This window comes from Cavia porcellus, unplaced genomic scaffold (assembly GCF_034190915.1).
Source record: "Cavia porcellus strain 051 isolate PalLab524CR breed Dunkin Hartley unplaced genomic scaffold, mCavPor4.1 scaffold_29, whole genome shotgun sequence".
NCBI lineage: Eukaryota > Metazoa > Chordata > Mammalia > Rodentia > Caviidae > Cavia > Cavia porcellus.
In genome coordinates this window covers 46,817,147-46,839,592 of record NW_026947512.1, presented here as the reverse complement: position 1 = coordinate 46,839,592, position 22,446 = coordinate 46,817,147, and the positions used below count along the sequence as shown (strand labels likewise).

The 22,446-nt window shown below is 39.5% G+C and overlaps 1 protein-coding gene across 1 annotated transcript in view; it reads right to left on the bottom strand.

The window, feature by feature from the left end:
- Nucleotides 1-22,446, bottom strand: part of LOC100728591 (disintegrin and metalloproteinase domain-containing protein 18) — a 109,842-nt gene that overhangs the window by 38,445 nt on the left and 48,951 nt on the right. The window contains exons 11-13 of the mRNA XM_063239867.1: nt 10,093-10,229; nt 7,738-7,921; nt 2,363-2,458 (exon numbers count right to left, since the gene is read on the bottom strand). Of these exons, the coding sequence (XP_063095937.1) occupies nt 2,363-2,458; nt 7,738-7,921; nt 10,093-10,229 (417 nt within the window). The remainder of the gene's footprint in view (nt 1-2,362; nt 2,459-7,737; nt 7,922-10,092; nt 10,230-22,446) is intronic.

The window sequence follows — 22,446 nt, the reverse complement described above, 5'->3', positions numbered from 1 at the left end:
ACTTCTGCTCCACAGTGAGGAACGGCTGGAACTGCACCTGTTCCTGGACATAGGAGGATCACTGGCTTTGCCTGTGTGCCCCTAGAGAGTCCTTCTTTCTAGTTTAATTGTGTGGGTGAGACTCACAATGTCTCTCTTTCACATTTGTAAAGCTGGGATGACAGACATTCTCAGAGAGTTCTTTATTGATTTGTTTACTTGGTTTTTAACATGGCTACTGGTATGTTGGACACCTGGTCTCAAATTCCTCAGCCTCCTGAGTGCCAGGACTCCAGATATTCACTGTGACGCACAGCTTCCATGAATTCTCATGAATATTAGATGATTTAATGGAAGAAGTGTTTAGACTACTACACAACAGAAACATGCTGATCAGTATCACTGTCATTCTAATTATGCATAGCTGCGTGCCTGTGAGCTTTGCTGCATAGGTCACACAGAGCATAATGACTACTACATGCTTATTTCAAACTGAACAAAATGAATCATCCATGGCTTCCTTGGTGAAGTTGATAGCAGCCAGATGCAAAGTTGTGCACACCTTGGAATCACAAACACAGACACACTGCAGTATGAATGAATCTCAAATGCCTTACATCTAATTCATATTTTAAGCATATTACCTGATTCACTTTATATGACATTTCTCTAAAAGCAAAATCTTAGAGGCTGATAACAAGAGTTGTTGATGGATAGTTAAGAAAAAAATAGAAAGGGAGATTTTCAGAAGATGATGGTGTGTTGGTTACTTTTCTCTTGTTGCTGGGACAAAACACCCAACATCCAAAATAAAGGAAGGAAAGGTTTATTGAGCTCACTGTTTGTGGAGGTTTCAGTCCATAATCGTCTGGCACCAAGGCACGCTGGCATAGCACTGGGGCAACACTTTAAGGCAGCAGCCAGAGTAAAATGCTGTACAGAGATCACTCCAACCCTGCCTCCAGGCTGACGAATCACTCACAAAATCTCTGTGCCCTCCTCTTGTTCAGGATGAGGATGTTTACAAAGTATGGATCCTGGATCCCTGTTGATTCTCTTAGTTAAACTTCTTAATTTCTCAAGTTAACACAGTGTATCAAACATAACAGGTGGATTGTCTTACTCTCCACTACTATGTAGCTGAAAGCTTGAGTGTTTGTTACAACCCTTAGAAGCCTCACCAACACAGTTTTACTGTATCAAATTAGAACTTGAAGATAAAATTGGAAAAAAGTATATGTGACAGTTATGTATAAGTGATTTTCTAGAACTGGAAAGACAGCTTCATATTACAAAACTTGTTTTCCTATCCAATTATATTATGTTGGATATAATTATATTGGAGATAGCATTGCATAGTACATTATATTAGTACCCAACCCACATTTGGTAACTTTTGTACAACATACAATTCTTTCTGTAACAATTCCAAGTAATACTTTTGCTCCTACCATGTTTGTAATTTGCCATGTACTAATGAATAGGTGAGCTTTTTGTATATCATGCACATTGTGCATTTTGTCAGAAACATATGCTCTAATTTTTCCATGGTCATTCATTTTTTAAATTTATGCTTTGAGTGTAAATATTTTTGGTTTAGTAGTGTGAATGGTAATGGAAATATGGTATATATGTACAACGGAGAAGGGCGAGGAGGTGAAAATTACCAAACTATGTTATGTGCATATACAAGTCTGCTAAAACGAAACCCATTAATCTGCATAGCACTGAGGAAACGTGAAAAAAGGAAGAATACACAAAGTGGAATAGCTTTCCACCATAAAGATGAATTACATTGTGTCACTCAGGAAAAATGGATGGGACTACAGAATGTCATTTCAGGGAATAAGCAGGGCTTGGAAAATTCATTATTACATGTCTTCTCATATCAGAAACCCACATAACACACAAATAAAGTAAAGGAAAGCTGACAGAAAAATAGGTGAGAAGAAAGCTCAAGCGGGGAGAAATGTAAGAGCAACGCTATGTGCTTGAGACTGAACAAGCCATGTTACATGTATGAACCTGTTCTCCACATGAACCTCACTGTTCTACATCACTAATAAAAATAGTGTATAAGATGTTACAATTCGTGTTTTCAACACTATAGAATAATCAGTACCAGCGGCTGGGGATTTGGCTCAGCGGCGTAAGCGCCTGCCTTGCAAGTGTGTGGTCGTGAGTTCAGTCCCCGGAACTAATAAAAAAAAATTAAAGAATAATCAGTACCAATGTGGAATCATCTTTATTTCATGGTAGCATTCCTTATATACTTGTATGTGCTGATACATTCTGTACTTCACCTCAGTTTCATACTGAGTCAGTCAATACAGCTTTCTATTATCACAGTTCAATTTCCTTTTCATAAATGTTAGCAACTTACCTCACATTTTGATGTGCAACATGGTCCAGAACCACATTCTACTGAGCCTTTCAGTTTACATGTTTTATAATCACAGCAATTTTTAAATTGACATTCCTAAAATATCAAAAGTAGAAATCATTATATTCCAGGTAAAGTACTTAAGAATTCTTATTTCTAAATCCTAACTTCAATTTAGTACTAACTTCAGCTTATTTAATTAGATAATAATACATTCACTGAAGCTTTATTTTATTTTATTTTTTTAGAATATTCGAAAGTATATATAATTGAAAGAGCAAAGGGAATAGCATGTAAATTAGCAGTTTGTAATACTAGATAAAATATTAGAAAATTAACTCAAAACTAACATCAAAATATATCTCAAGGAGAGAAAAATATTGATTTCCACAAGAAACATACACATTCTTTAGTTCTCTTGCTAGGCATTTGCTTTTTAATGATTATCTTTGTAAAGAAAGATAAGTATAATAAATATAATGAAAATCAATGCGTATTTATCACATGTATTTATTCCTTTAGTAGTGTAGTAACGCCTTCTTTAGTCACTGATTTATTTTTCAAAACACCTACATTTGTTCAGCAGATGACTGGATACAGAATCTGTGCTAAACTTGATGGTGTTGGAGATCTCTGATGTCTCAACTGGTGACATGGATTCTATATACAATATTTTTTTAATTCTTGGTTATTACCTTTATGTAGATCAAATCACTCACTGTGATTTCACAGGTGGCCACTGTTCAGAACTTTGACCCTGTCCTTACAGCATACCCCAGCCCGATCTGGGATTCCCATCTCACTGAATGTAGACCAGACTGATTCCGATATTCAAGTATCTATTCAGCAGCACTGGCTCTAGGTTTTCTTTCCAGGGTTTGAAATCCTCATTCCCTAGCAAGCATCTCTCATTCGGGTTTATATTTTAGCAACTTGAAGTCAGCATCCTTAACATCCATCCCTGGCATGCTCTGCATACTCTCATCAATGCACATTATGAAAATCCCACAGTTTAAGAATAAGCACTTTTTCCACAACTAAAATGTCTTCTCATTTGGGTGATCCTTACATTTAACACAAATCAGTGCCCTAGAGACAATGAAGCAAGACCAGATCAGAACCTCTCCAGAGAAAGCACCATCCTGTGAAGTGCATCCGAAGTGAAGGCTCTGAGGCTCCAGGCAAGGTAAGACTGCTTTCCTCCTTCTTGGGGGCGACTTCACAGCCAGGAAACTAACAGGAATCTGGAGCTTACATTTCTAAAGGACATCTACTCAAATGTTCCCAGCAGTATGTGTTATGGTCTAGACGGCAAAAGATTCATTTTCAGAATCATTTTCTGAGTATGTTTCCTGCAATAATTTGTAGCAGCAGCTGGTGTGGTGATGAACAGATTCTGAATGGTAAAAATCACTGATTTGTTTCCTTAAAATAATATTTCTGTTAGCACATGTCTGTAGCATTCATTGTGGGAGTTGGCACATGAACACAACACATGATTCTTACATGTTCTCTTTCACTTCTCACCTCCGTCTCTTAGTCTCCTTCTCATTTGCAAAAGATCTATCTCCCTGTTGCTTATTGTCTGTCTTACATCTTGCTCTTTAATTTATTTAAACTTTAGGTCTCTCATCTACCAGACATTCGTGATATTTGTTTCATTTATTTCACTTCACATCATGGTCTCAGTGTGCATCCATTTTCCTAAAATTACTCAAATTTATCCTTTTATATAGCAGAGGAGTACTCTTTTCTGTACAATTACTACATATTCTTTATTAATTCACCTACTGATAAACATATACATAAACTGTAGGATTCAGATGTTTAATTGTACAGTTATAAACATGGGTATGCAGGTACCATTGTACTATGATTTCTGTACCTCTTTGAGAAAGACACCTAAAAGAGGAATAGCTAGCTTACATGGGATCCCTACTTTTTAATTTTTTGAGGAATCTCCATCCTGATTTCCATGATGGTTATACTAGTTAATATTTCCACAACAGTGCTGATGGATTCCTCTTTCCCTGGATGTCAGCATTTTCTAATATTTGGTTTCTTGATTGTAGCCATTGTTTCTACAGTAAGGTGTATTTTTATTGGCATTTCCCTAATGGCCAGGGATGTTGAACTTTTTTTCACGTCTATTGGATACCTGTATTTTGTCTTCTGAGAAGTGTCTGTTCAGTTCTAGTGCTCAGCAGTTGACTGGGTCTTTTATTTTGAGGGGGTCTAATTTTTGATTTTTTAAATATACTCTAGGTATTAGTCTTTTGTCTGAGGAGTGGCTAGTAAAAATGTTCCTATTCTGTAGATTGTCTCCTCACTCAGTCAGTGAAATCTTTTTGTTATACAAAAGCTTTTTAATTTTGTATGATTCTGTGTGTTGGTTCTTGTTATTTCTTGTGCACCTGTGACTCTGTTCAGGCATTCCTTGCCTATGATTATATCTTTAGGAGTTGCGCCTATTTTATCTTCCAGTAGGCTAAATGTTTGTTTTTAATATAAAGCCTTTGATCCACTTTTGTTGTAGTTTAGTACTTCGTGAGAGTTATGAGTCTAGATCCAGTCTCCTACCTGTGGATACCAAGTTCCCAGAACCATTTGTGAAAGAGATTGACTTCTCCCCAAAGACGCTCTTGATCCCTTTGTCAGAGACCAGCTGGCTGAATGTGTCTGGCGCTGTTTCTGCATCTCTTCTGTTCCATTGAGCCACGTGTTTGTTTTAGCATCAGTAGCATGCTGCTTTTACCACTTGAAGTTATAGCTACAGATATTTTATCTTTAGAAGATAACTTGAAAATTGAGATTGTAAGGCATCTTGATTTGTTATCCAGGATTGCTTTTGCTATTTGTGGTCTTTTCTGGTTCAACATGAATTTTAAGATTATTTTTTCTAGTTTTGCAAGGAATGTTGCTGGTATTTTCATTGGTATTGCATTAAATCTATATATCAATTTTTTAATTATGGCCATTTTGACAATATTGGTTCTCTCTACAGAGGGACAAAGTAAATCTTTTATTTTCTGATGACCTCTTGGGTCTCTTTTTTCAAGTACTACAGGTTTTTTTTTTTTTTTTGAAAGGTCTTTCTCTTTGTTGGGTCAACTTATAAATATTTAACATTCCTGAAGCAGGTATATTTAACATTCCTATAGCAGGTATATTATTTTTCTATTTTTTTCTTTCTGCTTCATTATTGGTGTCCAGGAACAATATTGACTTTTGCATTGATTTGCGTTTTGCTTTTATTTGCTTTATTTGCTTTTTGTTTTTGTTTTTGGTACTGGAAACTAAACTCAGGACCTTTCACTTACCAGGCAAGCCCTCATGCCACTGAGATATATCCCGTCTACCTTGCTGAACTTGTTTTTTAGTTCTGAAAGGGCTTGGGCAGAAATTTTGCTCTCTCATGCACAAAGGATGATGGCTCTAGGGTATGTGAATGCAGATTAAGGTGTGATGCCCGCATTAAGGATGCCCCCTGCCCCCCGTGTGCAGATGGCAACACGCACAATATGCTTGTAGCCTGGATGAAAACAGAGGCAGGATACCACTGCTTCACTGCTTTGCTGCCATCTGCCTGCTGTGCCACGGACTGTTTCTCCTTTCCCATGCCCCTCTGCCCGCCGGCCTGTTCTCAGACCAGCCAACCATGGACTGAAACCTCTACAAACTTTGGGCCAATGAGATATCAGGCATTTTGTCCCAGTAATAGGAGAAGTAACTAAGACATAAAAGTTCCATTTCAACAAGCTGTTCCCCTTCTTGGTATCTTCCCGAATGAGCTGAAAGCATCATATCTGCTTTTGTTTATGGAAGCAAAATTTATGATAACTGAATGCTGGAAATAGCTCATATGCCCATCAACAGACAGATGGGGAAAGAAAATGTATTTATATACAATAGAGTACTACTTTGCCATAAAGAAGAGTAAATGAGACACTTTTTGATAAATATATGCATCTCAAGACCATTACCTTAAGTAAAATAAATCAAACACAGGTTTAAATATCACACTGTTTCTTTTATGCGAGCAACCCGATGTGTAAATAAGAAGCAAAATGGAGGAGAGATATGAGAAACTAGGAAAAATTTTCAAATGGGAAGGGGAATAATTGATGGTGAAGGGAGAAAAAAAAGATTGTTAAAAAACAGAGAATGAAAAGAAAATATGGAAACATAGCTTTTGTAAATGGAAACAGGAAGAAGACTTGAAGAGAGTAGAGGATAGGAAAAAAAGAATTAAAATATACTGTGTAAAGAAGACACTATGAATGTCTTCCCAACGCGATCACTAGGCATGACAAACACGTATTAATAAAGACTAGAAATACACCACGGCAACCGTGAGTGTGCAAAGGTACTGGCAGGGTCCCGGGGCATCTGCTATGTGCCAGTCTGACTATAGCCTGTGGTTGTAGAAACTCATAGGGTGGAGATCTACCCAGACTGTGTTGTTTTATTCTGTTGCTCACTTTAAAAGCACCATTTATTGACAAGGAAATGCCTGGGTATCTAGTGGTAAGCAAATACAAGATGAGCACAATCATGCTTATTAGCAAAGTAAGACAGTTTTGAGGAATCCGTGCTGGGGCCAGGGAGACAGCTCAGCAGCATAAGCACCTGCCTGGCAAAGTACAAAGTCCTCAGTTTAATATCTGGTAAAAAAAAAAAAGAAAGAAAAGAAATCCATGCTAACTGAAAATCACATATATATACGGACCCTACATTTCCCCACAAGTGCACCATGACTCACGCACTCTGCATACTGGGTTTTACTTTGTGCAATAGAAGTTGACTAAGAGATCTTGTGAGTATTTAGTGTTTTTATTGGGGAAAATAATTTATATGCACTTGAGGGAATCATGAAGATAGTTTATTTAAATAGATGGGAGTCATTAAATATTCATGAATGATATTACAGTAGAGTAAATATCTGGTCCTTCCTGTTGAGAGTATTGAAATTTTATATTTATGAATAAACTGAAAAAGTTTTTCCATCATCCAAAACTTTGTAATTGCAGAAATGTTTGAGAATGATTGAAGAAAAACCATGATGAAATTGCTGCACAAAGAACAGGGAAAAGGACCATTAGCAGAACTTTGTGTAGGAAAAATACAGAATAAAACCAAATTCAATAAAGGCTGAAAAGGATTTCCATATTCAACATTATCTTCAGGGATGATTTGCAATAGCTATGCAAACCAAGAGTTCCTGCCACACTGACCTTCTGAATTCAAGAGTTTTAGGGAAGTTATTCATTTAATTTATGCTCATTTTAAGCTTCAGTAGTTGCATATATAATTCTACTGTTGGACTGTCTTATTAGAGTTGTAAAATTCCGCTGATTGCAGTATTTGTCACTTACCTCTTTATTACCACAGTCACATTCTTCATCAGTTTCCAAAATTCCATTGCCACACACTGGTTGATTTTGATAAAGGAGTTTCAAATTTGAAAGGTTGTGAAGACAATCTGCCTCCATTTTTGAAACAAAATATCTGTAGTCACGCATGCTACAGTTACTAAAAATCTTGTTACCACTGGAACTCCTGAAATAATATTCCTCAAGTAAATAAACTTAGCTTTAAAACATATCTAAACACTGTTCCATATACAAATTATATGAATCACATCATGACTTAAACAAAATAAAGTTGATCAACTAAAATTTTAATGTTAATTTTAAAATTTTTCAAAAAACGCGTTTCTTATGAACTACAATGATTATTATTTGTACTAAGAAATGCGTGGAATTTAATCCCCATTGTGAGGTATTAAGTGGGTAGGCATTTAATCTGATTTGAAGTGGAGCTCTTGAGGGGTGATTAGATAAAGTCCACTCCCATGCAGAGCACAGCCATCAAGATTCAATCCTGTGAGCAACAGGGAAGAGCAGAGGAGTCATAGCTGCCCCCTTTCTCTCGCCATGTGATGCACTGGTGGCCTCAGGACTGAAGGCCATCTAGAACTTGGACCACAACTGCGAGCCTAAATAAAGCTCTTTCCTTTCAAACTTGTGTCATCTGCAGTACTGTCATTTATAACAGCAAATGGCTGAAGACACAAGCGTACTGTGAATGATGGAGAAGACATCATTTCACAATGGAATGCATTCTGAGAAAGGTGTCAGTAGGTGACTTTGTCATTGTGTAAATGTCAGAGCAGTAGTTAGTGTTTGCATTCACACAGACTGAGGTCACTAAGTGATCACAGTAACCCTAAGGCACTATTGTTATATATACAAGGCCTTAACAGACAGTCTGGGATACATGACTACGTGTTTGACACATAAATACATGCAACTTTGATAAGACATGAGAAAACTGAACTGAACGTGAACTGATTCACTTCCTGGGAAGCATCGCCATCGTGACCTGCAGACAATCAAAATAAGGTGGCAAAAATACATTGAGTTCTCACACATAGTTCCAAATTTGTGGAAGGAAAAAAATTGAAATACATTTATTTCAGGAGAAAACAGATTCTACCACAGATTGCACCTTTTTCTGCATCCCATGAGCATTAACTTGGCAAAACCGCAACTCTCCCTGTTGTTTGGATATGCAGCTCAGAAGCTGAACTTGAACTAACCAAGCAAAGAGCCATGCTGATTGCATTGAGTCCGTCATCATAAATTCTAAGTACGTTTTCATAGTGCTTGAGAGTCCTAACACATGTCCCAAGCCATTTCCAGTTCCCAGTCGCCAACACAATTGCTTCGCCCCATCTAGCAAAGACCTTACATTCTTTGCTGTCAGCTTCCTAGTCATTTTGTTTTTACACCTCCACCAATCAAACTGTATGCCTTTACGCTTGTTCTTGTAACCTCCTATCATATTTAATAATAAATTACCCAACTCTAATAAAAATGTATCCACTAATTCCATCCTCTATGATTAACAGTGGTGTTACTATTCAGTTTCCTATCTGATGCCACCCTCTCCTCTTTACTCTATTCATCTACAGATAGCATGTGCTGTCTACCATCTCTAAGATCCTTTCCTTGACTTTACATCCAAACTCATACTGCCCCAAAATTTGTCTGTTTAGCATGCTACTTGATTACCTGTCATAGAACATATCAGATTTCTTTTAAAAACAATATAAAATATTTTTAGAATTATACTAAATTTAGAAATCTTTACTGGAAAAATTTACAACTGTAAAGTAAGTCACCTTATTTGCTTAGTGTTAATAGACACATATTGTTGGTTTTTCTAGATTCATCCACCCTAGTGAATTTTTTATATTATTGTTGCCCTAACTATGTAATGATTTTTCTAGGTGGACTATCATAATACGTGCAAATTAAGAACTTTTTTTCCCTCTGCCAACCTTTCTCCTCTTCCTTCCTCTCAATCCACTGGTCAAAGGTGCCAATACTATGCCAGATTATTAAGGATGATAATAGGCATCTTTGTCCTTACCAGTAAAGTCTGCAACAAAATACAGCAATAATATCATATGTTTACTCAATATTTCATAAGTTTCATCAGACTTAAATTTATCCATATAATTACATTGAGTGAAGTTTTTGATAATGAAATCTATCGTTTCAAAGCCTTGTGTCACATAGAAAACGTTTGGAACAATAACTTTTCAAGTACAATGTAACTTTCCAACTGGTGATATACTGATGAATATAACATATTTTAAAATATATCACATCTTGGATAAACTTCCTAATAATATATGTGAAATTAAATAGAAGAATTCTTACAGTGATTCAGGACTCATTATGCATGTAGTTCTTGGACAAGAACAATTATCGGTGTCGTTGTATGTTAGTCCAATTTGAAGGCCAAGCAGTTGAGCCATAATAACTGAAAATCCTTCCAAACTTATACCGTCTGGAAACTAAGGTGAAAATGAAGGGGAAAACCAATATATCAACAGAAAACAGAACAAAGTAATAACTTAAAGCACTTCCATTTCTATAAAACTTCTGTATTTCAATACTTTTCACAGTGGACATATATTATACTAGTTTACTTTCATATGTTATTGATATGTATTTATATACATATAGTAATTTACTCATTGAGTGGTGTAGTGTAGAGCCAGTGTCAAAAGATATCAAATTACGATATTCTCTAGTTTAAAATTTACTACATACAAATTCAAGCGCATCCTATTTTTTAAATAATCAAAGTAAAACGTAATTATTCTGCTTGAATGGTTCCAATTATAAATATGATTTTATTACATTCATGTGTCAAGCACTAATAGAGATCAGGGGAATGCACGACATACATGAAAAAAATGGACCTTTTCTACACTGAAAATTATTTATAGAAAGAGAGAAAGGCAAACAAGAATCTACAATCAATTTCTTATATGCAAATACATTATTAAAAGTGCCAGGAACAAAATGAAGTATTTTAATAAATAATTTTATGAAGATACATAAGGTAAGGCATTTAGATAAGGTACTTAGGAAAATCTCTTTGTAGAACTTCCATTCAGTCTGAGACACTAAGTTTGGGGAATGACTCAACAGTGTGGGTGTGGGTAGCATAACAGAATGAGGGCCAGTTGCAAGGCTGTCATATGAGGAGATGACAAGATGAGAGAAACCAGAAATAGAGCCACAACCATGAAAGACACATTTGAAGTATGAAGCTATTGAAAAATAGAAAAATACGATGTGTCAGTATATTATTTAATTGTGATAATCACCAATGATCTTTTCCTCATTTTAATTGCTATGAGAAAAAACTTCTCAGACCAGACTATTTCTAAATTTTATATATTAATTAAAATTTAGGTAGTACATATCCAACAGTGTATTGTATGACTAAAACTTTAGATCTACAACATAGGAAAATTGGTTAATAGGTGCCTTTTCCCATTATCATGTAACAACTGCGATTGCTACAATTCAATCGCTATGCTAGAATTTGAAAGGAGATTAAATCCAGACCAAGACATGAGCGATGATATTCAGGGTAACCATCTGGTTTGGGCACATCAGGTATAAGCCATCAGTTTCAGGTATGAGAAGACACAGTCTTGAATTTTTAACATCAGAAAATTGAAAATAAATTCCCAGGATGAAGTTGTGTAGCACAGGAGCACCTTCAAAATAAAATAATCTCATAGTCCAAGTATAAAAGAAGAGCAATGATAAAAACAATTTCAGTATAGAAAGAAGTCATCACTGCAGATTCTACCGACTTACAGGAGCCATGTGTGTGTGAGTGAGTGTGTGTGTGTGTGTGTATGTGTGTGTGTGTATGTGTGCGTAGAGAGAGAGAGAGAGAGAGAGAGAGAGAGAGAGAGAGAGAGAGAGAAAGAGGGGAGGAGGCGGGAGGGAGAGAGAGAAGAAAACAGAAACAGAGTGTGAGAGAGAGAGAGAGAATGACACAGTGGAGTAAATAAGTGAATACATAAAGTCTGTCGATTATTAGGATTGGGTGCATAAATTTAACTGTTTCACAGAACAAAGAGGTTGAATGTTACCATTCTTACCCCTCAAGCATATGAGAAAAGAACTATAATACTCAGTGACACTGAAGGACTACAAGAAGCTAAAAAGATGTTTCAGAATCATGCTCAAAGGAAAATAATTATAGAGAGTACAGCTTTTGTGACATATAGTATGGGGACAGTTGGAACTGACATAGCATAAAGTTAGGAGGGGGTTCATAGAAAAACGTTTCTATCTCTGGATTGGAAAATATAAAATATGAATATAAAGAAGTGACAGCTGCTAGATTAATAGAAAGTTCCAGAAAGAAAATAAGACTCTCTAAACTGTCTCCCCAGATCTGAAGGAATGTGTATGCTTTCACATGGCCTCAATATAACTTAGCTAAAGACTAAAGATCTGAACTGAGAGCAAAAGTACTATACTTAATATAAAATTGCTGTCCTGAATACAAACAAGGTAAAAACAAAACAGTAACAAACCTAATAAAACCATAAAATATCAAAGGGTTGACACCAGCGAACAGGATGGCACAATGAAAGGACCAAACTCCTCCTCCTCTAGAAACACTGAGTAAAGAACCACCTACAGATGATAAGAAGTTGGTCTCAGATTTGAAGTCCACTGAAAAGTGGGAGAAAGCAGTTTTTCCCTATTCACACTGCCTTTTCCCAGTTCTGTCACAGATCAAGTCTAAGAGAGGCTCTTGAGTTTCTTTCTTCTTGAAAAGAAGAGAAGCAAAATTCCACCCCTGTTTCCCAGGCCATTCGAGAGGCCTGCTTCTATCTCAGCCTGAACACAGAGGAAATGTTGGGAATTGGATCACCCAGGGGAAACCAAGGATGAAGAAAATGGACAGAGCTCAGCACTGGCACATGAACCCCAACAGCCAAGCTTGCCCATGCCCCTGTCCTCAGTCTGTGGCCCCCGTGGCACTGCCATTGTCCTCCGTGCCCTGACACATCCCATGTGCACCTGAGAGGCAGCGTGCATGTTTCTGCCTTGACCTCCCGAATCTGGGGAGGGCGCATATGGCAAGGCTGCTCCTTCATGAGAGCACAGGCCCATCCTCCTGGCTTCCCAGGGCACCATCCTTGGGAAAGGGATGTGTGATTCTCACTGCGTAGACTGACAGAAGACATGAGCTGAGAGGACTCGTGCAAACGTGAAAAAGGTAAGTGAACTCTCTAGAATCTCTATTCAGGCTCCCGGATGAAGGTTTTCCTGCCCTCAACTGAATGGGATCTCCGTTCCTTCAAATATACAAGAATCAATGAAAGGCAGAAAACATGAAAAATCAGCTAAATATAACATCAAGGGAAACTAATAACACTCCATTCGATAAGGATAAAGGGATACAGAGCTGTAAATTTCTTGACAGAGAATTCAAAATAAATATGTAAGGGTATTCATGAGAAATCAGAACACAGATGGAAATTAACAATATATGAATATAATTAAACATTTTATTTAAAAATAGGCATTGTTAAAGAATCAAAAAAAATTAGAGCCAATGAACAGAATGACTGATTTTGAAAATTCAGTAGTTTCATCAGCAGATTCAACCAAACTGAAGAAAGAATTTGAAAATATGTCATTGAAAATTTTCCAACTGGAAGGGAAAAAAAAACCCCACAGGGCTTGGGGGAAGAGGGCCCATGAACCAATGCACACTCTGCAGAGTAACAGAATGAGAAAAGCAGGGAAGGGGATTTATCTAAGTAATTAATGGCAGTCATGGGAGACAGCTGTGCGCCAAGGACACAGAGCAAATGGGAGGCGCACACTAAAAAGCCCAAGCACAGCAGCCAGCACGAGGAGCCTTGCAGCTCTGCCTGCCTCTCAGATGTCTGTGTGTGTGACTGTGTGTGTGCGTGTGTGTGTGTGTGTGTGTGTGTGACTGTGTGTGTGGAGTGTGTCTGTGCCCAGTGGGCGGGAGGAGGCCACTGCTCCCCACTTACAGATGCTTGCTTCTTACTGGGAGAAGCTCAGCTCACTATGGAAGCCCTTTCACAGTTACTGTGCCAGCATCTCACCAGGCAGACCAGACGGGTCTTAACTGTCTATGTAGCCCATGCTTGGTATCAAACTACTGATCTTTCTGCCTCAGCCTCCTAAATGCTGGGGTTAAGGAGTCACCAATATACCAGATGAAGCCTGGGGCCCCAGAGTATGAGAGTGGCTTTGCACATGCCCCAAATGCTGTCAACCAGAGTCAGCTTCCTGAGAGACTGGACCTGCCCTGCTGCCCACGCAGGCCCTGGAAGATCACCCCACAGCCCTCTCCACTGGTGAGAATCTGATGGTTGCGCTGTTGCTTTCTAAACACAGGGACGTGAGTTAGTGACCAGGATGAGAGCCCTGACATGGACAAAGTCGATGACATGGAAGAAAACCTGGGAAGCAGTGAGGAGAGGAGAGGAGAGGAGAGGAGAGGAGAGGAGAGGAGAGGAGAGGAGAGGAGAGGAGAGGAGAGGAGAGGAGAGGGGAAGAGAGGAGAGGAGAGGAGAGGGGAAGAGAGGAGAGGAGAGGAGAAGAGAGGAGAGGAGAGGAGAGGAGAGGACAGGACAGGACAGGACAGGAGAGGAGAGGACAGGAGAGGAGAGGAGAGGAGAGGAGAGGAGAGGAGAGGAGAGGAGAGGGGAGGAGAGGAGAGGAGAGGAGAGAAGAGGAGAGGAGAGGAGAGGAGAGGGGAAGAGAGGAGAGGAGAGGAGAGGAGAGGAGAGGTGAGGAGAGGAGACGAGAGGTGAGGAGAGGAGAGGAGAGGAGAGGAGAGGAGAGGGGAAGAGAGGAGAGGAGAGGAGAGGGGAAGAGAGGAGAGGAGAGGAGAGGAGAGGAGAGGAGAGGAGAGGAGAGGAGAGGAGAGGAGAGGAGAGGTGAGGAGAGGAGAGGAGAGGAGCAGCACCCCTTCTCCTCAGGAAGCACAGGCCCCTGGATTGTGAGGACACCTTTCAGTCCCCCACAGCTCGGCTACTTTTCACCTGCATCATGAAGATACACCGCAGGAAGCAGACAAGGGGAACAAGAGTGTGCATTTCATTGCAAACAATGGGAATAGTAGAGCTGGGGCTTTCAAACTGCTTCAGTTCTGGGATGAGGTTATGTTTTCAGTGAGGGGCCACAGGGTGGGTTTCCTTGGAGGATGAGAAACCTTTTCTTTTTGGGGGCTGCTGGTGGGCTGCTGCCTCTCACTGTCCTCCTCAAACAAGCAGGACTATTTCAGAGCCAGCAGAAGGCCTGGTTCCAGTCCCTACGGTTGTGGTTCCAGTGTCAGACTGAGTATCATGTCCTGAGTGTCCCAAGGGGACCGAGCAGGGCTTCTTGGTGCTGGTCTTCGGCATCTGCCGGAAAAAGCAGGATGCATGAGATGAATGTAACGGCCATCAGTACACCTGTGTTCACTCATCTGTGGGATGCAGATCCTTCCATTGAAAGGACCTAACTGTAATTGCTCAGTTTCAACATCAACAGGAAAGCCCAGATATCCTCAAACAATTGTTGTTTTGGGAGTAGCGGGGGGATAATAGCCCTTGTCTTTCTTCCCGGGCTCCCTTCCTCTCCCATTTGTCCTTGGTGCTCTTCCCGAATCTCCTCCATGGCCCCTGTCCTCCCTGTCCTCCCTGTCCTCCTCTCCCCTGTGCACCCTGTCAGCACCCAGGGTCCAGCCCTGGTAACAGGCCCAGCAGCTCCACCGGGCTGGTCTTCTCCTCTCCTGGGAGCCCCTGTGCTCACCTCAGCAGGCTCCTCTTCCTGGATCATCGTCAGCATCCCTGGGACGCAGATGACATATGCATGATCCCACGGTTTGCAGGGGGCAGCTCCTGGAGTGTGTGCTGTTCTTGCCGAGGGACCTGAGCTGGAGGAGAAGGGCAGCCGCTGCCCAGCTGGGAATCTTCTGCAGTTGTTTTCTGGAAGAAGAGGGGTAGGCTTTGAGGCAGCACTGACTCTGAGTGTCCAGTTCCTGATGCTCCTGGCTGTTCTGTGTTTCTCCTGGCTCCTCGTGGTTTTCACTGTGCTGTTTTCCATCGTCCTCGTTAGATGGACAGCGCCAGCATGGTGGCATTGGGTCTTGCGCTCACCCGAATAGGTTCATGAAGCTGTGTATACTCTTCGTTTCTGTGGGTCTCTTCATGGTTCTTCTTTTCCATGTGGGTTTCTTCTTGTTCCACTGATTCAGTTTGTTCACTCTCATCAGTTTTCAGTCAGTTCCTGACTCTCGTCTTTGCTGCTCTTGCTTTCTACCTTTTCCTCCTGGTGTCACCATCCTCATGTTCCTGTTTCTCTGTGGGTTGAAGGAGAACAAGCTGAAATTCAGGCCCGCCATCCCAGGGGTCGATCCGTTGCCCTCTGAAGGGTGAATTCTTGTGTATCTGCTGGTCGTTGGTGGTGACACTGGATCAGCTCCTGGGCCTTCACTGTCTGAGTCTGTGTCCTCATCCTCTCCATGTCAGTGCTTGGTGTATGACCAGGTCGGGTCATCCTCAGTGTCACATTTCTTGTCCACGCATCTTCCTAGAGTTTGTGTGTCCTCTAATTCCTTGACGGGAGGGAGGCTGGTGACAGAAGCAGTTACAGCACATCCTTCATCAAGGTTGTCATGTCACAGTGACAGATGTGCCCTATGAAGGAGGGCTTGGTCTCTTTGTGGAAGGTGTGGGAGGCAGGAAGTCACCCCTGCGAGGCTCTCTACAGAATTCACTTTCCAGTGGGACTGTCTGGGTCCAAGCCATCCCCAGAGCCAGGGTCTAGGGTTTCCACGAACTTATCGGGTTGGGTCTTCTAACTGTGACTGAAGCTGTCACTGTCAGGTCCTGAGCTTCAGAAGAAAAAGAAGAAAAGATAGGGAGAAGAACAGAGTCTTGTACTTACTAAAAATAGGGCACATTTCCTTTTTCTGAACTGAACTATCCCATTCAGATACAAGTGCCTCTTACACCGCTCTCTTGTATCATTGTATAATAATCCTCTCTAACAAACGTGGCTGGAATCCTCACACTGTTTATTTTACAACAGTTGAAGGAACTTGCATCATGCGATAAAATGCTACTTCCACGAGATTTGAAAAACATAGGAAAGTATAAAGATAAAAACATTTATGCCTATGATCCTACTATCCAGCTATAAGGATAAACATTACCATAGGTATTTGGTGAAGTTTTAGATAATATCTGCTTTTATTTTAATATACACATATGTGTGTACATATATTTTAAGTATCCATATGTATGTGGCTGTCACATGTAGAGAATCTGAGATAATTAAATTTTATGACACAGTGTATGGTAACCCCCCAAAGCTACTCAGTAGTTATTAGCTACTCTTCTATTGGCTCTTAATTGGTTGTGCATTAATGATCATTATGTTAGGTGACTAATAACTTTTAGAGTATTAAGATCATTAACAGTGGTCTCGGGAATGAGTATTATGTATAAATCTACAATAAAGCTATTCGCTCATCTATAGATTTAAGGGTGTCTTTTTCTTTTTTTATGAATGAGATCTAGGGACAGAAGTTCAGAAATATATTGGAAGATTATTTTTTATGTCAAGAATGAAATTCAGGACCTTGTGCTTGCCAGACAAGCACTATACTCCACTATATATCCAAGCCCCTGGAATCTTATTGTTGTCTACACCAAACTATTTTCTACAAAGCTTATGTCTACCTACAAGGCCAATATTCTACCAACTAATGTCCTTTTTCCATAATCCTCTAGCTATTTAATAGGAGCAGAACAGTATGTGGTCACACACACACACACACACACACACACACACCTTCCCAGTTGGTAGTGCTGCTCCCTGGTGGCTGCTGACCTGAAAGATAAGCTCTCAATCTTGAATCCTACAAGGAGATGTGAGAAATCCTTCAGTGTTTAGGTCTCTGTGGCCAAGAGAACCAATAAGTGTGTGTTCTATGACTGTTAATAGTGATATCAGAACCTAGTTATCAGAACCTCTTTTTTCAAGAGAATAAAAAGGGGAAGAAGACCACAGGACCCATTCTCTTACTTCCAAAATATTCTGTGTACACACCATTCAGACTAGAGAACACTTCTCTTTTGGTAGAAGCATGAGTGACATCCGAGTTGCTGGCCTCTGTCACCATGCTGTCTAAGATGATCTATGTCCTCAGGGAATTCACGGCCTTTTTGAGGAGATATACACTGACTGACTAGTAGAGACCAGGGTGGAAGGGCAGCCAGAAGAGCTTATAAATAACACTGTGAAAAGACTCAAAAGGGCAGCTCTTGCAAGCAGACTGGGAGGGCACAAGAGATGAGGAATAACGTCCCCATGAAAAAGAAATCCTGACCTAACTGCAGCCATTTTGTTTTTTCTCTTTTGTGCCACTAAGCTCAGCTCAAACATGATTTGTCATCAAAATGAAACTTTTGTGACCCTGATAAAAACAACTTTGCTATACACAACTATGCTCACCACAAGATACTCACTGTAACATAACCTTCAGCTAAAAGCTTATCTCCTTCTTGTAATTTTCTATTTTCCACCCTATAAATAAGACAAGTTCCCTGCAATCAACACCCCAGACTTAGAGATTATGCCTCCAGGGTCTACCAGCAGCTACAAAAATTTCCTTTCTTCTTCTGAGCTCCTGGCTATTTTTTTTTTTTTTGAAAAGAGTAAAACCAATCAAAACAAAACAGAATAAAACCAATCAGAACAAACAGTGTAAGTTACATAAATCTTCAAATAATATGAAATCAACAATGGTTACCACAATGCCCATTGTTGGCTTCAAAATAGCTGCAGATACCTTCAGACATAGTAGAAATCAAACAAAACAGAACAGAATAGAACCTATAATAACAAAAAGTGAATGCAATAAAAGACTTCAAAACAAGATAAGAGTAAGTCCAAAATGGCTACCATATCTTGCTCTCTTTGAAATAGTGCCCCTTGACATTGATATAATAAAATCGAATAAAACAAAACAGAACAAAGCCCAACCCAACAAAACAATGAAAATGATACAGGACTTCCAAACAATATGATAAGGAATTAACAATGGCTACCACCTTCAGAGAGAGATATCCCATAGATGCTACATTGCATATTGTTATCCTCTGAACAAATGATCAGATTACTGGCTTTCGACTGCAAAGCCAGTGAAACACTAAACACTACAAGCATTAAATTGTATTTTACTTCTATAGCTATAATCACAGCCTGTGTTTCTCGGATTAGCTGACTCTTTATGGCGATGGGGAGTGGCTCTTATTATTTCCCCACCCACATGCCGGAAGGAGCTGGAGTGTGGCTGTACTCCAGCAGCCAGTGCATGGTGCCAATTGACAGGGAGGGCTTGCTTCTCAGTGACTTCTTGTTTTCTTCCCCCACAGTCTACAAATGACACTGACTCAAGGGAAAAAGCTGGGGTTTGGCTGATCCCTCAGTGGTCCACACATGGTGCTGACTTGCAGAGAGGGTTTGATTCTTGGTGACTTCTTGCTCTCTTCCCCACTCCTGGCTACTGTTGATTCAATTTTTTCTACAACACTAGGACTATGTCTTGGTTAGGCAAAGTTACAAGGGAGTCAGGCATGGTAGCGCAGGCTTATAATCTCAACTCCCGAGGGGCTGAGGAAAAAGGATTGTTAAATTCACACCTACCCAGACCACATAGTGAGATCTCCACACAAATTCAAAGAAAACAAAAGACAGGAGGTAGTTTGCATGTGGGGAAACCCCTACATGTGTCCATTAATTTCAGGTCCTGCCTTTCATTATGTTTTTTATATGTGGGACTTATGGACATAAGTTCAGACTTAGTAGTTCAAAGGTAGAACACCCCTGGGTCCAATCCCCAGGAATAAAAAATTTCACCATCAAAAAGAAAAAGAGCCAAAGATTTAGCTCAGCAGTCTAAGTGCCTGACTGCAAACACATGGTTCAATCTCTGGTACAAAACAAAAAAAGAAAAAGAAAAAGGAAGCAGAAGTAATAACAAACAAAGCAAAATAGCTCCAAAAAGGAAAGCAATACTTATCAGAATGCTGATACTAAATCTATACTCACCAATAATTACTCTAAAAGTAAATGGATAAAACATCCTAATCAAAAGGTGTACAATGTCTTAAAGTGTTTTTCAAAAAGTACAGGCTACAGTGATGTACTTCCTACAGGAAACTTATTTCAGCTTTCAAGATACACAGCTAAAAAGTGAAGAGGAAGAGACAGATATTAAAAACAAAATTAATTAAAGCAACCTATAATTAGAAAAATTATATTCGAAGTCAAAAATTTGCATGAGACACAATTAAGATCTTATATAATGATTCTCTTGGTTACTTTTCTCACTGTTAAGGCAAAAATATCTGACAGCCAATATTAAAGGAGAAAAGCTTTACTATAGGTAAAACTTTGTAGATGTTTTACTCTGTCGTCAACTGGCTCCCAGGCAAGGTGGCATGGTAGAGGGCATCACAGAGGAGACTCAATCCATGGTAGGCAGAAGACAGCAAAAGCAGCAAACGGCAAGTTGGCAACAGCGGGAGCAGCAATAGGGGAGGACAGCTGCATTTCTGTTCCTTGGAAAACCACCCACCACCTTAGGACATGTAGCACTCAGACCCAGGAAGATGCCGTTAATCCCAGAACCACACACATAAACCAGGCATCATAACATGAATCAATCCCACTATCATATCCTTAATCCTAGCACCACAAACTGGATCCAGCCACTCTGAAAAGCCCCAGCTAGGACTAAAAAAGGCTTTTCGGGGACATCTAGAAACAAGCCATACATACACAAATCATAAAGAATTAAATAAATAAGAAAATGTAAACAATTATGTACCCAATGCCAAAATATGAGGTGTGATCATAAAATACATTGTATGTTTAAATTAAAAAATTTATAACAATGAAACATGCTTTGCTATTAATACCTCCAAAAACACTCCCTCTTTTTTCAAACACACTTATCCTATAATAATTATATTTTGTACGTTATTTATATAGCAATTTTCTCACATAAGATATACCATGCAATATTTAAGCTCGTGTGTCTGATTTACTTCACTTTACATTATGGTCTCAAGGTAAGCCACTTTCCTACAAATGATTCAAGTTTATCCTTCGCTTATCCCATAATTCATGAGATGAGTGTCTTGACTGCAATATTTTTTAAACTAAATATTCTCCATGTTGTTGATCACTCCTATACTTAAGTACACAGAGTAATCAATTACAAAACTGAGGCAGGAATAGGCAGAAATACTTAAACAAAGTAAGAATACAGGAAATGAAAATGCAATTTAATAAAAAGAGAGATTCTGAAAAAAATTAGAAAGCTTATGTAACAGTGATACATTGTGTCAATTTGAGAAGTTTAGAAGTTTAATTAAGGGACTCAGCTGGAAGTCAAGTCCTTATGCTATAAACATTCTCCTCTTGTAAAAGAGGAGGGCACAGATATGCTGTGGGCAGATAGCCACCATACACAATAAAAGAGGAAAAGAGCCTTACTCTTTTGCTGTTACTGCTTTTGCTGTCTTCTGCTGTGTTGAACTATTGCCTCTGTGCCATGTCATCCTGCCTTGAAACCAGTTGATTATAGAAGAAAACTTCCACAAACTGTGAGTTAAATAAAACTTTTCTTTAATTTTGAATGTTGAGTATTTTGTCTCAGCAATGAGTGGAAAAGTAACTAAGACAGAATTTGGTACCAAGAGTGGGGTCATTCCTGCAACTATACTAGACCATGTGATTCCAAAGAACCTTTGGAAATGACTCATGGAAGAAGGTTGGAAAGATTCCAAGATGTTGTCCAAAAGACTATGAAATACCTTAGGCTTTTCTGCATGGGAGATTCTGATCAAAACTTAGAATACTAGAGGCTGATAGAAATTCTGCCAATAAAGACCAGGTTCAAGATATTTCTGCTGTGATTGCATTCGGTGCTGAACTCCAGACAATGCATATTATGGCTTCACAGAAAGATTGCTTATATTTTGCTTCTGACCAGAGACTACTTGTGACTGAGATTAAGGGCAATGGACTAATTAACGTGCCCTTAACATTTAATTAAAAATTTCAAGGAAACCAAATGTTGAAATTTTGGCATGGATACTGTTGGGGGCTTTTAGCCAAATCTATCTTGAGGCTCAAGAGCAAAAGGTCCATCAGAATGATTTAAAGTATGAGTTTGGCCAGAAAGGAAGCTACAGTAAAGCTGTGGACCACAAAGAGATCTCCATTTCTGAGAAGGACAGGAGAACAGAAAAGATGCCCTTATGGTATCATGAGAAGCAGCAAGTCTCCACCCTGTGCAGCCACAAAACTGCAAGAGTTAAAGACTTTGCTTTGAGGACAAAGCCATAGAACATCATGTTCCAGAACTAGAGTGTTATAGAAAATTTGTTGTTTAGAATTGGATTCAGAGTTCTCAGTGATCCAGTCACTCAACCCCTGCAGCCAAGAGAGAAGAAAGCCTAAAACCCAGCTGACAGCAAACACTGGCATTATCCACATGACACTGATTTTAAGTGCATTCAGAATACAAGAGATACAGGGCTAAAAAACTTTCACCTCAATTTCAGAAAGTCTGGGAGGCCAGGCAGTGTGCCCCTGAGAGGGCAGTGTGTGAAGTTGTAAGTGTGAAGCTGAAGGTGCAGTGGA